At 31.5% G+C, this 16,220-nt stretch overlaps 1 protein-coding gene across 2 annotated transcripts in view; it reads left to right on the forward strand.

Moving 5' to 3' along the window:
- The window catches only part of wgn (Tumor necrosis factor receptor superfamily member wengen), a 58,061-nt gene that overhangs the window by 21,516 nt on the left and 20,325 nt on the right, over positions 1 to 16,220 (forward strand). The window contains exon 3 of one of the 2 annotated variants that reach the window (XM_088228473.1): positions 3,347 to 3,491. In XM_088228473.1, the coding sequence (XP_088084599.1) occupies positions 3,347 to 3,366 (20 nt within the window). In that variant the 3' untranslated portion in view covers positions 3,367 to 3,491. Of the gene's footprint in view, positions 1 to 3,346; positions 3,495 to 16,220 lie in introns of those variants that run through there. The other variant, XM_088228472.1, reaches the window with a different exon arrangement.

Below are 16,220 nucleotides of genomic sequence, written 5' to 3' on the forward strand. Positions count from 1 at the left end.
TTCTCTTTCTAATTTCGTAAGTATCTACATATAAAAATAATAAATAAATTTCCTTTACTCACCTAATGGTGTAAAGGGCACTGCTTCCGTACACCAATCGCAGCGTATTTTGATCATTTTTGTTACATAAAGATAAGATGATCACTCTTACGCTTCAGGTGCCAGTCCAGGGACTATGAATATGAAGTAAAAACACCCTTTTTAAAAAATATTTCGTGTCAACCATGTCGGGAATCGAACCCAAGACCTCTTGCGTGGTAGGCAAACGCGCTGACCACTACGCTACGAGGCTGAGGTCTACATATATGTATATTCATTTTAAATAAAGAAATTTCGTTCAGCTTATCCCTTACATTTTGATATGTATCCTAACTACAAATTAAATATATCATTAAAACAAAAAGAGAACGAATTAATTTTAACTATTTATTATTAGAATACGTGGTTCAAAACGAAGTTTCTTAAGTATATAATTAATAACCCTAGCTAGCGCATCATTACTCTGAGTAATAAATAACCATAAAGTTAGTGTTTCAAATAAAATTGAAAAAATTCATATATTTCAATAATAATAAAAATAATGGTTTATTAACAAAACAATTTCTATAATCTACTAGATTTTAGTGGTAATTGATCTTTCTGGGTTACGTATATCTAGTCTTCCTAGCTATGTAGGTACTAACTGTTTTAACTCAGATATTTTTATATGCAGTTCAAAATAATAAAAAACATGACTATCTTCTAATGTATGCTATTATCATATTTATCAATATGCTTCATAAAATAACTCTTATGTATGGGAGCGAAGTATGGAATTGCGAAAATGATGATACAAGTAGGTTAAATGCTGTCGAAATGCGATCTCTCGGGCGAATGTGTGGTAAAACGATGTATGATAGGTGCACAAATGTCGAGATCCGTGAACTGTGTAAGGCTGAGACGTGCGTCATCGACAGAATAAAGAAAGGGGTGCTGCGTTGGCTTGGACATGTAGATCGAATCGACAGCGAAAGAACGGTTAAAAGGATCTACGATGCGAATGTTGATGGATGCAGAAAACGAGGAAGACCGAGAAAGACATGGCACGATAAAGTCCATCAAATACTTGAAGATGGACATGTCAAAAGTAAGAATAATTGGCGTACGTGCATGAGAAGATGTATGAATGTAGAGGAAGCGAAGTCTGTATGCAAAGATAGAGTGATTTGGCGTTCAATCCTCTGCCTACACCTACGGGGAAACGGCGCAATGGTTTGTTGTTGTTGTCAATATGTTTGAGTCGGTAATTTTTCCGACTTCTCTCTACACAAACCCACTAATTTTTATTTTTTACAAATGCGTTCAATTAATTTCGTTTCATGGTTTTACAATTTTCGGGCAAAGCATTGAATTTCTCATTATTTTTGTATTGAACTAATTTTTTTTTACTGATTTTCAAAAAGTCTTTAAATAATTTTTTAGCCCTTCATAAATAAACTAAGGTTGTGACTAAAATAGATACTTCCTCTGTGATTTATCGTGTGAAACGCAGATGGCAATACTCGTAACTGCAAGCTGCATACTGCAGTTTACTGCACACGGCTAAAATACACGGCCCAGTCAGTCAAGTAAAGCAAATAAATGTAAGAAACATGTGGCCGTCCACATCGCATCTTAGTAAATCCCAAACAATTTAACCTCAGCATTTTGGTCGAGGAACAGCGCAACACAGCGGCCCATAAATCATTTAGTCTGTTTGGACCTTTTGTCTCTGATAGCTCGGAGTTTTATCGTTTGTTAATATTATTTTTGCCAATCCCCATAAACTGTTTTACAGAAATCGTAACCAGTAGCATTGGCTACTGCACAGCATTTGGAACTGTTTTTATTGACCTTTTTTATTTCCTGGAAGACCGTGAGAACGGGGAAAACCATTTAGATATTTAATAGGTAACTATACGATACTTATCTCAAATCTCAGGTTTAGATTTATGAAATTTAACATGATATAATTTTTATTTTCCAAGTTTCTAATAATAAAAATAATGGGCTAATTTTTATGGCGCCGTTTTTGTGAAACATCACCTCGAGGCGCTTTACAATTCTTTACTTATACGTATATTAAAACTTTCATTCTAACCAAGCTAACTCTATATCATTAAATATTTTATTTAAACTTGAGGGGATAATTAATTAAAGAAGTGCTATTTCAGTTGAACTGACTAGACTCTCGGTTTTCCCTTTTTGTAGACAAACAAATTAAAGAATGATGTATGTAACATCGACTTTACTCGTAGTTTTCAAATTAATTGAGTTTCTCTTCTGACGTTTCTTAGTGGAACGGCATGTTAAATATTATTTTCAAAACTATTTTATTTCGTTTTTACCACTTTTATGTTTGAATACTGGTGAAGATATATGTGTAAATAAGAGCGCTAAAAACTAGAGTGTTTAATGTGTAATTTCAATGTGCTTTTGTATGTGGTATAAGTAATAAGTACCATTATAACTAAATAATGACCTAGTTTTGTACACGAAAACTTAAAAAACCAAGGTTTAAATAAAAATCTCGGTGATTTATTTGTTTTTATGATTTAAGTTTTTATCATAGGTACTTAAAAATTATGACGAGGTGTGTCGGTCGAATAATAAAAAGATCCTTTTTATGTGAAGGGTACATAATTTAAAAGATGAATGCCAAAAAATAATGTTTAGAGATACAACGTTTTTAAGTTTTTAAACCTCTTGGACATAAGAAAAAACGTATAAATATAAAGGAACCTGCTTAATATAAATAGTTTTTACTGTTTTACTGTATAATTTTAAAAAGTTTTAATTGATATTAAATTATATCTTTATTTCCAGTATTTAACTGACATCAATTCTACACCCCCTGTATGCACTTTTTTCTTGTTCAATTATTTTTGAAATTACTGCCTTTATGTCAAATGTTATTAAGCAAAAGTTTAGATCATTTAATCTGCTCTCAGATGCCATTATTAGAAGTCATTAAAATTTTCATCCATCCTTTATATTCTGTACCCTTCATATCATATAATATACATTCTTAAAATATTTAAAAAAAAAAAATTTTACATAAATATTTAATGTCAAACCTTGCCGGGAAGTGAACTTGGGTTGCATATAATATACATAAATGATAGCCGAACATGCCAAATTCTTCTTCGCTCATTAGTCAGGCAAAATTCTTTGCCTGTTGAAAAAGATGAGTGACATAGTATTGTTTTTTTTTAAATTAACGATTTTTTTATTATTAATAATTGTTTCTTTTATCCCTATCAATAGTTGATTATTTATACCTTCTATTATTTTTTACACTGAATGAAAGAGACAAAAGTAATATTAGTTCCTTGTTCCAGACGTTGAGGGTCTGTCTGCAAAGCTGAACCTCATGATGGCTTCTGCTGATGTTGGAGACCTTCAGGAGTCACCAAATTCAGGACCTGAGAACCACTACAGCAACATCAGGTGTGCCTACCTGGAACAGTTACTTGGTGAGTAAAATATTTAAAAAACAACTTTAGAATAAAACCGACTACAAAGTAGATACTTAGTAAAGAATTATTTTTTTTATTAAATTATTCCTAGCAGTATTTTGGGCAGGTCCAACTCTTTGTAGACAAATTCAGGATTTTTCTCTGATAAGTTTTGATATCAATATTTATATATTACAAAAAATCGAATTCAATATGGAAGTCAATCACCTATATGCAGAATGGTGAATGGTGAAGTAATAACTTAACCCAGCCGCTGATAGATCATAAACTCTGTAAACGCCTAGACCCCCACAATCCCAACAAATTTATCTCTGTTGAAAAAATATCCAGTAATATTTTTTTAAATTTTATTTTGACTTCGAATTTGTTTTTCGATACACGTGGCATTGGTATTTAACGATTCAAATTACTTTGTTATTGTCAGCCTGAGAGCCGTTTTAAGGTCTTTAAATTTTAATTCTTAGAATCAAAGACTTTTAGAATTTTTCATTTGATACCACTAGCAGATTTGACTAAAGCGACCTAATTGTAATTCTGCTGAGTCAAAAATAAAATAAGATATTAGGTCACGGGTAGAATAAATAATTTTTGTGTTAGAAGAAGGGTCAGCGGAAATCACGTTTTCCATAGATAGAGAACAACTGAAATGCGAATCTCAGTATTAGTGATCGTTATTTTTTTAGTTTCTGGACATTTACATTTATCTATGGATATCCATCATGCAACAGGTTTATTGGTGGGATTTTGATCGTGTTTAGCGCCAAATTGGCTACCATTTTGACTGTAAATCATAAATAATTGTACATTTTATTCAGTGTCATGCCTCGAGTTGCTGCAGTCTGAAATCAGCATCTGAATCGTAAATTGTCAAAGTAATATCAAAGCCTTTACTGTCAGAAGTGATGTTGGAAATAAATTATTAACTATTAAAAAATGTATCGAATGAGTTACATAGACATACGTAGTTGTGTGTTTTCAAAACAAAATAATTAAATATAAAATATTGTATTTAAAAAATGAAAACATAAATAAACGCATGTTTTTATGTACCTACCAATAAAACCCAACATGTTCAAAGTTAAACAAATAAATGTAATCAATCTAATCAGCAATGGTAAAGTTTTCGCATACTTAAGTTGATTGAAAAGAAAACCGAGCGGAGTTTAGTCTGCCTCGAAGTGTACAGGTTGGCGCGTTCACCCACCATGCTTAAAAAATCCTGGGTTCGACTCCTGGCAAGGTGGACAAGAAATATTGTTTTTAAGATAGTTTATTCTATGCAATATTTTGTTGTTGCTAGACTAGCACCCGAAGCGTAATACTCACAACCTTACCTTTAATGTATTGTTTTTATCATGATACGCTGGGATCGAAGCACCAATGCAATGCCCTGTGCACTGGGTGCTGGGTGCAGGTAGGGTTACGATGACGATGATGAGTTGATTTCTTAAAAAAACATCTCCATAATTTATACAATGATCTTACTCTCAAACTTTTTTCATATAAAACAGAATTACGTATATTGAGAGACAAAATTACAGAAAAGTAATTTGAACTTTTTGAGTGCTCTTGAATCCAAATTTTACAGCATTTCCAAATTCTACTTTTTCGCATTAAAAAAGTATCGAGCAAGAGTCTGTAATATCATGTTCCGAGTTTATTTTTTAATTGGATATTAAATTATTTAGTTCTTTATTGTTTACTTTTTATTATGAACACTTGACTAACTTACTACTCTGCTAATGTATGTTTTTTTTATTGTTTAAATTATTGTCATAAACTATTAAATAATTTCAAACTTAAAATTCATAAATAGGGTTTAAAATTTCAACCGTATGCGCTCTGTAGCTGCAGAATATGTTGTAATCTAGCTCTTATTTGTAAACGATTTTTTTTTTAAAAATCAGTAAAACCAAAATTCCATTTTTAAATTATGTAAATGGGAGCTAGAATTCATACCGTCCATGCGCTCTGTAGCAGCAAGACCTATGTAATCTAGCTCCTATCTGTTATCTCTTATTAAATTTAATTATAATTGGAAACGAGGAACTTGAATCCTAACTGTCAATGCGCTATGTATCTACAAAATATGTTTAGATATTGTAAAGTGCCCTTGAGGTGATTTTCAAAAAAGTGGCCCTATATAAATTATCCACAATATTATTACTATTATAATTTATTTATTTATTTACAGTTCTATGAACCTTTTACATAATTACAATAAAACCAGTGAAAGAAATACAACAAAAAATAGCACAATACGTATTAAAAAGAACAAAAACATCGAAAAAAATATGCAATAGTAAACAGTATACTTGAGTATTTATATAACAATACATAACAAACATAGAAGGAATTGAAAATGTTTTAAATACCTAAAATTATTTAAATACATAGATTATTAAAACAATAAAACGCTTAGTACTTACAGCCAATCTGCCAAACAGAACGGATGTTTTACCCTTGAAAATAGACGCACTGTATCTGAAATATGCTATTTACATAAATGATTAAATAAAAAAGTAGACTCTTTTAACCTACTCTTCAAAATTAATCTCAATGTCTCCTTTCGCGTGACAAGAAATAAGTATTTGTTCCATCTGCCAGTCTGTAGCACTAACTATGCACAACACTCTTTCCTCTATCGGTCTTGCTCTAACTTTAATGCTTTTTTTTCATCTATAGATATATTTTCCATGCCCCTTAATTTATTTAACAATAAATTAAGACTCCTTATTTCTGGCTGCGATACGATCCCACTTACTATTTGATGATGCTCACACTTACCTACACCTGAACACTTACTTCTACACTAATACACATAAACACACATCTGCACTTATTCTCATACAATACACATTAACACTCCCTTTAGTTGTAACACAATTTAATAATATGTATGATTCTTTTTTAGAAACTTTGCTGGTCTGTCTTTAAACTGTATTTTTTTAATGTTACTATATCATTGTCGACTGTTTGTTTCTTTAACATAAATAAATAAAAATATTACATCTGTAACAAACATAAATATTTACGTACATAAAAGAAAGGTAAATGAAAAGTTTTTTTTAAAAAAGGAAGGGAATAAAAACAATTTTTAAAAAAGAGCTTTAAAAGGAAAGTTTAAAAGTTTACATCATGGTATATATAAATATTAATACTAAACAATAATACATTTTAAGAATAAAATTAAAAACTGAAGAGTGAAGAATTAAAAATAAAGAACTAATCATTCCTTGAATTTTCAATTATTTTTTTTTTTTTCAAAACACAGGACTTAATCATCAGCGGCGTGGTATAAAATAAATCTAAATCATCTCTGTATTGATTTGCAGGTCGCTGCATTTGGTTTAAATTCTATTGTTTTTTATTAAAACTCCACTCGAATATTTAGCCGTTTCGATTTTGGTCTGACGCTGACGCACATGTCTGCGGGGACCCGGGGGTTATGTCGCGGGGACCGCGGAAATCTAATGTCTAATGCCGTGTCATGTAAATCTGTAATATCGGTCTGTTGGCTGTTGGCAACACCTCGCCTCGCACATCACGGGATATGTTCGTGTCAAAATAGAACCGTTCTTGTTTTACACTTTACTAATAGACTTGCTTCAAAACCCCGCTGGATACATTATAATATGAGTATATGTGATCGAGCCCGTGGCCATATTTTCAGGAAATTCAAGGAAGTTTCACTCAAACTTTATTTGCCTTATTTCTAATCATATTACTCCACATTCCTTCGTGACAGGCTCATGACACCGTATCACATGAACTTATTTTTTATTTTTTTATTTTTAAATAAACGTCACTTTATGGCTTTTATATGGAAGGAGAGAAATACAAATTATAAGTAAATAAATTTCAGTTATTTTTAATAAAAATAAATGTTAAAACAAATTAGTCATAACAGTAAACCAGCAATTAACGCATACTCAAAAAGTGTGAAAAGGTAAATAATATAAAAAATGTTTAATGTACTAATAAGTAAAACATCGGATGTTAAAAATGCTTTTTTTACAATACCAAATTTTAAGACAGACTACACAAATATCACTCTGTCAGATTTAAAATTGACACTTAAAATGCTTTATGTAACTTAATAGATACTATAATAATAAATATGTATCTCCCTTCTCCTCCTTATCATCTCTTCGTGCATCCCTGTCCTAATCCCACCCCATTTTCAATTCCCTTTTATATACAAATATATATCTTCTTTTAGTATTGGGAAAATAAATATAAGAATAACATTTTTATATGCATAAACTATACATGTATTATATTTTATTTACTAGCACAATTTGTGGAAATCTGTTATTGATTCTGAGTATATATACAATATATGTATATGTTGCTTACTATAAATATGTTTTAATATTTTAAAATATTTTTTTTTTAAAGTATATGGTCACTCTGGATGTATTTTATTTATTGAATGTAATGTGTGTAATTTAATCAAATAATAAACTCATGTTGATTCGGCACGTACAAAAATCTGAAATTTGCGAGACCATGACATGCAATTCCATCAGATACAAATAAATATCGGAAAATTAAATTGGTACTATTCTCTACAGCAATTAGGAAGTTTGGTGATCGAATATTATTAAATAGAATAATATTATTAATAGAATCAGATAAATGTAATTGCCTATTATAGATGATGTAAATAATCATAAATAAAAAGAAGTGTGCTTGTCAATTTAATTGATGGATGCATCAAGAAAATAGGAAACTGGATGGCTGAAAACAGACTAACATTAAACCCATCAAAAACTGAACAACTGTGGGTGGCTTCAGCCAGACGACAAAATTTGATCCAGGATACGGCTCTACCTAATGTAAGGAGTACCGCTTTACCCACCGTTAAACTACTGGGAGTTTTACTCAATTCTGACATATCTCTTGACGCTCAAATTAGTAGAACGATAAGTTCATGCTTCTACCAGCTGAGACAAATTAAATGCATACGCAAAAATTTGCCGGTTGATGCCGCCCGTCAATTAATAAATGCGTTTGTAGTGTCTAGAGTCGATTATTGAAATGGTATCTATGCAGGTCTACCAATGAACAAAATGACTCGCCTACAATCTGTATTGAATGCCGCAGCGAGACTTATTTTCGGAATCTCTAAGTTCAGTCATATCACTCTACTACTTCGGGAACTACACTGGCTACGTTTTCCACAGAGGGTCGAATACAAACTCTGTTGGCTTATGTATAAGTCACTGCACAACTCGGCTCCGGAATATCTAAGGGAACTATGCATTCCAGATGAACTAGCTGACAGGCGTCTCACGCTTAGATCAGCTACGTCTACGGCGAGAGGAAAAGTTATTATACCTCTACGCAAACAGCGCACTAAATTTGGTGAACGCGCATTTGCGGTCGCAGGCCCTATGGCATGGAATGCTCTCCCAGCAGAGGTGCGAGGCTGTGAAAGTGAAGTGATGTTTCGAAAAAAACTTAAAACCCACTTGTTCTCTAAATCATTTGAATAAATCCGTAGCACGTGACAACAAAATAAATTATTTTAATTAAATTACAAATTTAAAAGCTTCAATTAAATTAACTTAACAATAGAATCACCATGTAAAGCGCCCTTGAGCTATTTTATTACGAAAATGGCGCTATATAAGTTATCCATAATTAATTAATTAATTAATAAATACTTGGGATTAATTATTGATTCTAAATTTAGCTGGGGTGTTCATATTGATGGAATCTGCGACAGATTAAGGTACTGGCTTAAGGTGATTTATGAAATTAAAAGCACACTACCTTTCAAAATGGTTAGATACATATATACCTCGCTCATTGAATCCATTATATCTTACGGAGTGCGTGTCTGGGGTCTCACCTTCCAGTCTCATCTGGGTAATTTTTTTTTTATTTTTTTTTTTTTATTATTTTTTCACGCCTATAAGGCTTTTACATACATGAAAGTTATACAAAATATAAGCATATAAACAACATTAAATTTAAAAAATACAATATAAAGCAACAAAAGATAGAACAGTGAAAATGATATTCAGGTGAGACTGTTGAGGGGGATTGTACCGGATAGCATAATCCGTGAGGCGAAACATATGGGCGAAAGTGAATAGTTTAAAGGCTGTAATGTCCTGCCGGTAAAACAACTTTGTGACTACAAATTGATTGTAGATCACTTTGTTGATCCGGAATATAAAAAAAGAGTTTCCCACACTCACAACACTAGATTAAAAACTAAGGGCTCCCTGTCTGTTCCCCGAATCACAAATTACTTTAGAGAGCGAACATTAAATTGCGTTGTTCCAAGATTGTTCAATGATCTCCCACAAACTATCATTAACATGAAAAATCTTCAAATGAAAAAAAAAACTGAAAAAATATCTTCTAGATACTTTATAGTGCCTGTTTATAAATAAATCTGTTAAATACAAATAAAATAAATGTAATATAAACCTGTCATAAAAATAAAATGTTTCCCACCGAAAATTCTTTAGACTTAGTGGGTAACAAATTCTTATAAGTATTTTTTAATTATAAAATAAACGCTGCTCTGCAGCACTGAAACTGAAATAAATCTATACTATATTATAGTATTAGCCTATAGCCTATGTAAGCTAACAAAACAAAATCCACATTTTCTTGTTTTGGTTTTCATAAGAGCAACATGTAATTGAAGCTCAGAAGTATTATAAGTTCCGCTTGCACCTGCCCACGAGCCCATACCAAAACAGATCGTCCATTGCTGCTAGAGGAATGCAAAAAGCCCACGACACAATATCTGACAAATAATTTCCGCTGGTCCGACTAGTTCCTTGTATAATTTCAGCTGAATGGCGGGAAGGCATTCATGTTTGTGACGTTTATTAATTTAAACGCAGCCCTCGGTAAATGGTCCAGCGGAAGTGCTTATTGCTAGTTCTAATTTTGAAACCCCTACATGGTTTTCAATTCGCGCTTCTATGTTTATGAATTAAAATGGCAGCTGCAATTTCGCGTCGTGGGTTGAAGCGTACATAAATTTGAGTTAACTTTAGTTTTTTTTACGCGGGAGTTGTGATAAACTACGACATTTTAATAGGCACTAAGAAATGCATTTTCTACAACAGATCTTATTATTTTTTTTAATTTGTTATAAACTACTTCAAATACAGCAATCGTTTTTATAACTAACAGATTGATACCTTTTTGTTTTCCGTAGTAATTAACTAAGAAACGTAATACCTAAGCGTACGTTCTTCTTCGTGGCCCCTATTACAATAGGAAGTTGACAGTGTTATCTTCAATGAGGAACTTCAGCCCTACTGGAAATTGGAAATAGTAAATGTTTTTTCGCGCGCGTTAAAAATTGGAGCATTAAATTGTGCTGCAAAGTTTCTCAAAAATGTACGAAAAAATAATAAAAAACGTTTTAATAAAAACGGACTACTTTGAACGACGTTACTGGTTCATATGAATCAACCAATGATAAGAGAGTGATGGAAGATTTTTAGTTTGCTTGCCGTGAATGGACCAATGGGCAGAACCGATCGAGAATAAGCGGAAGAGAACCTCTGACGTCACACGCGGAGTTATTATAGAAATACGAAACTTTAAAAAATCAAAACACTGATAATACGATTTATAAAAATTGTAAGAAAATTCTTTTCGCTTAGGTTAATGGTCTATTAACAAATTTATTTTTTTAAACCACTCAACTTCCGCATTAGCTTTAAAGTCGAACGATTTTTATTTTTTTTAAATAAATATTCATTTTAAACATGTTTCCAAAGAAATTACTGAAAATATTCTTACAAATATACACATTTTTAAAAAAATATAGACAATTGTAGATAACTCTATTAGCTATCTGGAATACGTGCCCTAATATTATAAAATACGCTTTGTAAATTCAATTTACTGCAGTAAAACAGATTTTATACTAACAAATAAAGAAACTTTGCTGTTGAAATGCACTTTTGACGTACATGGATTCTTAAAATAATGTTTCTACTGCATTAACTGAAAACCTCGTAAATAAGCAAGTCCATCACCGTTTGCAGATAAAACATCAGCAGACCCATCAACATCTTCATCACAACAACCATCTTGAATATATCATAACATTTAGTCAATTTATGAAGACATTTCTCAACGCTGATTTTGTCCATCTTCCTGCTTTTCTGAGAGGTTTATTATTGTAACAACACAATGGAGAGTTTCTTGGAGTAGTATTCAAGAAATATGTAAATAAACTTTTATATGACTTAGATGTGTACTCTTCTTTCACGTATTCGCAACTAGCAGTCCTTAGGTCACTGAATTGGCGCCCACCCACACCAATTGCAGGGTATTTTTTATTAATTATCCGTAAGATTATCATATATAGTCTTTTTTGGATGATCCCAAATAGGTTGGATTTATTCCGATGTTTCCGCTACCATTACAGGAGCCGTCTCAATAAAACTCTATGTAGTTACCGGCACTACATACGACAAACACAAAATGACACTAAATGTGATTGTGCCGACTGCAACACGGTACAAATAGTACATAAACACATGTTTTTTTCTGCTCTGAAATAGTAGCCGAAACATGTATTTTAGGCGCGTAGAAAACTTATATTAAATGTTATTTCCTTTTCATAAATTTTACTCTAAGCTAAATAATAAACACATCTGCCAAATCTTTAAAATTCACTCTCGTTTTTTTCCTTCGACGCATTAAAATTGTTTATAATCGTATAATGGCATATTTCTGGCAGTAAACGGCTTTAGAAGTCTTCCAGATATATTTTTTTGAAAAACTAGATGAAACGAAGCGGATGCCGCTTGATATTTTCAGGTATTTTCTTTGAACTGATACTAAGAATCTTCATGTTTCGGAAGTCATAGATAAGAACTGAATACTAAGCCATAGACCAAAAACACTTCAAAACATTTGTTGTGTCAGATCGGATACCTACAAACAAAAAATATACGACGAGAGGCAATATTTTTTAAACTTACGTTATGTAAAAAAAATACAATAAATTACATATTATTGAAGGGTTTTTGATTAAAAACTTTATTTTTTTTTAAATGTTGGTTTAATTGGTGTCCTGACGAAGAGAAGGGGTACATCTCGAAACCGGTAGACATAGAAAAGCCGGTAAGTGGTTATATACAAATATTTAATAACATTTAGTAAAATGTTTGACCACAAAGTTAATGCTTTAAATATTAATAATACATAGATTTTCAAAAAAACATTAAAAAAATATCACAGTAAATTGCAAAATTCATGCCTCAAATATTAATTTAAAAACATAGATATAGATTATATCATATACAATATTTATAATATCTAATTATTCGCTCTTATCTACGTCCAACCAAGCCGGAATGAAATCAATACTTTATTATCCAACTATCGTCAAATCAAGTTTATTTTTCTGTTTAAGATATTTAAATTATTTTAAATGCACACATGTTTTTTTGTATTTAGAAGCATAACAATCCTCCTCTTTTTCAGCTAATGATGATTTAAAAAAACATTTTCGCCAGACTACTTATTTGTTAATTTAAACATCTGTCCCGCTAAACATTGTTAAAATGAAATATGTGCGTAAGTAATCGTAAAATCTTTTTTTTATTTGGGTTCAATTTCCTAAATAATTTAGCTTAGTCCGAACGAAAATAAAATCTTTGTGTAAATTATTGCACTTCTAATCACCTCGAAAGTCAATCAAATTCCAGAAATACTGGAAGGTAGAAATTATCGAAAAAACGGAATTCTGACTGACTGAACTGAATCCAAGTTTTTTATTGAAGGAGAAGCAAATGCTTTTCTGATCCGGCGGATAAAAGTATAGTGACGCTACTATCGTCATCAGCAAAAAATAATGCTTTAAAATTAGTACTTAAGATTATCAATTTCTTTTTCCAAATGTTCCTAAATAAATGTGTTCAGGCCTACATTTCAAATCTCACGAGTACGATGCGTGTTTTTATTTTATTTGTGATTTATTTCTCTGTCTTTTTACAAACTCCTTCAGAATAGAAAATAAAATCTTTATATGTTATTACGTTTCGCAATGTTTTGCTCGTGTCTTACTAAAAATAGGTGAATATTACAATATTTGAGTTTGTCCAAATGTTCATAGACAAACATAGGCAAAATGGTGAATGTTACACAGTGTGTAAAGTGGCCACTTAAACCAGCCAATGACAGGTCATAAGCCCTGTAAATGCCTTGACTTCCATATTCCCTTATTTAAGGTATTCTCCATCCCTGTTGTAATTTGTTAATAGGTAAATATTGATTATGTATTTATTGGTATTCGTTCGTTTATCAATTCATATGAAAAACGGAATGTTACACTACCAAAAAAGTGATAAATTGTATTTTTTATATTTAATATTTATATTATTATAAAAAAACGGCACTATTTTTAACATAGCAATAATTTTGTTCCTTAAAATCTACCAAGATTTTCAAAATTTTGTTTCTTTTTTTATACTTTACATATTATTTTTTATTTATTCTCTATTAATTAGTTCATAATATAATGAGAAATAATATAAACGTTCAATAAATATTTCGAGTCTTCCTATTTCTTTTATTTCATCAGGTAACTCATTAGACAATTATTAATACAATTAATTGAACGTAGTTATGCAGAAAGCAGCCAGTCCACAATTTCGAAAAATGAGATATTGATGTTATCGGGTTCAGTAAGGTCTATTCTATGTTCTGCTAAAAACAGCCAGACCACTTTCATATAAAAAAAACTGTATTAATCTCCCCCGGAAAAAGGTGTCGATCACAAAAACGGCATTTCTCAATTTGCAGAAAATACCCACAAAACTAGAAAAATCTTATGGTACTTTAAAAACCTTTTGAACTGGTCAAATACACAATAAGATTCTTGTTTGTAATAAATAAAAAAAAACGAATGTATTCATTGTTTATCGTTTGTTAAAGTCAAAAACATTTAAACTATTGTGTGGATTTTATAATTCACTCTTTTCACAAAATGGCTATTATCTCAGTTTCACTTTTCTATGGCTGGCTGTTTTCTGTATAACTACGTTTTTCCCTACAATCTACGTTTTTTTTATTTCTAGTTCCATACGTATAGGATTGTTGGTTAAATTTAAATTTTAATTTGATTTAACCTACACCGCAAGACAAATAAATTTACGAGTTCTCAAAAAAAACTAAAATTGACATATAATGAATTATTCTTGATATTTAATTAGTTTTTTTTATATTGTTTGACATATGTGATGACTACTCGTTATTTCAAGGTTAAAATAAAAAATCTTACTCATGAATTGTACTTAGAAATTGCCATTATATATCAGGTATCAGATTACCCGACCCTTAGAGACCCATAACGGTTCATTTATGGTCGAGTGTTTGTGATGGAATAATAAAAGACATGTTATTTTTTAATTCATATTTAAGAAGTAGGTTCTTATCGCTTTATTTTAAATTAAAGTATTTTACATTTAAACATATTTATAACATTTAAAAATATTTAGTACTTAGTGAATTCACCTTTATTTTTTATAACATGTAAAATTCTATTATTTAGAGAAGCGTAAAGCGAATCTAAAATTTCTGATGTTATTTCTTCTTCCCAAACTTGAATTAAGTTTTTTTTTAATTCCTCAATGTTTTTTGATTTTTTTTTCTCGACTTTTTTTTTCATAATCGCCCATAAATTTTCTATCGGGTTCAAATCAGGGCTATTCCCGGGCCACGTCAACGATTTTAAGCCAATTTTCTCCTTGAATTCATTGATCTATAAAAAAACAATAAATTATTTATCATGTAGTCACAAAATGCATTTAAAAATATATATATTTGTACTCACAGTGCGGGCTCTATGGCACGGCGCAGAATCGTCCTGAAAAATTGGGTCCGCGGTATACTGCGTAATGTCCTCGATTGTTGGAATAATATGTTTTTTTAACACTTTTTTGTACTGAATGGCATTCATCGTACCCTGTACAAAATTTAGAGGTCCTAAACCGTATGCTGTCATGCACCCCCAAATCATCACGTAGGGTGAATGTTTAACGGTTCGAGTGACGCACGACGGATGATATCTTTCCCCACGTTTTCGTCGAACTATCTTTCTGCCGTCTGGACCAAAAAGGTTGAATTTTGATTCATCAGAGAAAACAACATTTTGCCAATCCTCCAAGGTCCAATTCTGGTGCTCTTTCGCCCAATCCAGTCTAGCCTTCTTCATTTTGTCCGTGAGTAATGGTTTCTTTGCGGGACTCCGTGCTTGGAAACCATGCTCCAACAGCCGCCTGGACACTGTTTTTACTGAAAATGTTGATGTGCTGGTAGACTGCACCTCTGCGTGTATTTCAGGTGCCGTTAAAAATCGATCGCGCATAACAATTTTTTTTATTAAGCGATCATCTCGGGCAGATGTCACGCGCCCCCGTCCGCTTCCTTTTTTCCGTTCTATGGATCCAGTTTCTTGGATTTTTTTAAATAAAAACCTCACTGCACCTTCTGAATACCCAACTCGACGAGATATTTCACAATTAGATATGTTTTCTTGCGACAATGTGATTATTTTGGATTTTATCGCAATCGACATTTGCTTTGCACTTTCCATGATTGTTGTGTTATGTTCACTCAAACGCGGGTAAAACAAGACTGTTGAGACATTTTAAAATGTAAATATTGTAGAAAGGTGACACATAGTGTCCTTAATTTATTAAACAAAAGAAAGAGGTATCGATA

The sequence above is a fragment of the Micrasema longulum genome, unplaced genomic scaffold (assembly GCF_059751315.1).
Source record: "Micrasema longulum isolate JH-2025_06_02 unplaced genomic scaffold, ASM5975131v1 h1tg000585l, whole genome shotgun sequence".
Lineage (NCBI taxonomy): Eukaryota > Metazoa > Arthropoda > Insecta > Trichoptera > Brachycentridae > Micrasema > Micrasema longulum.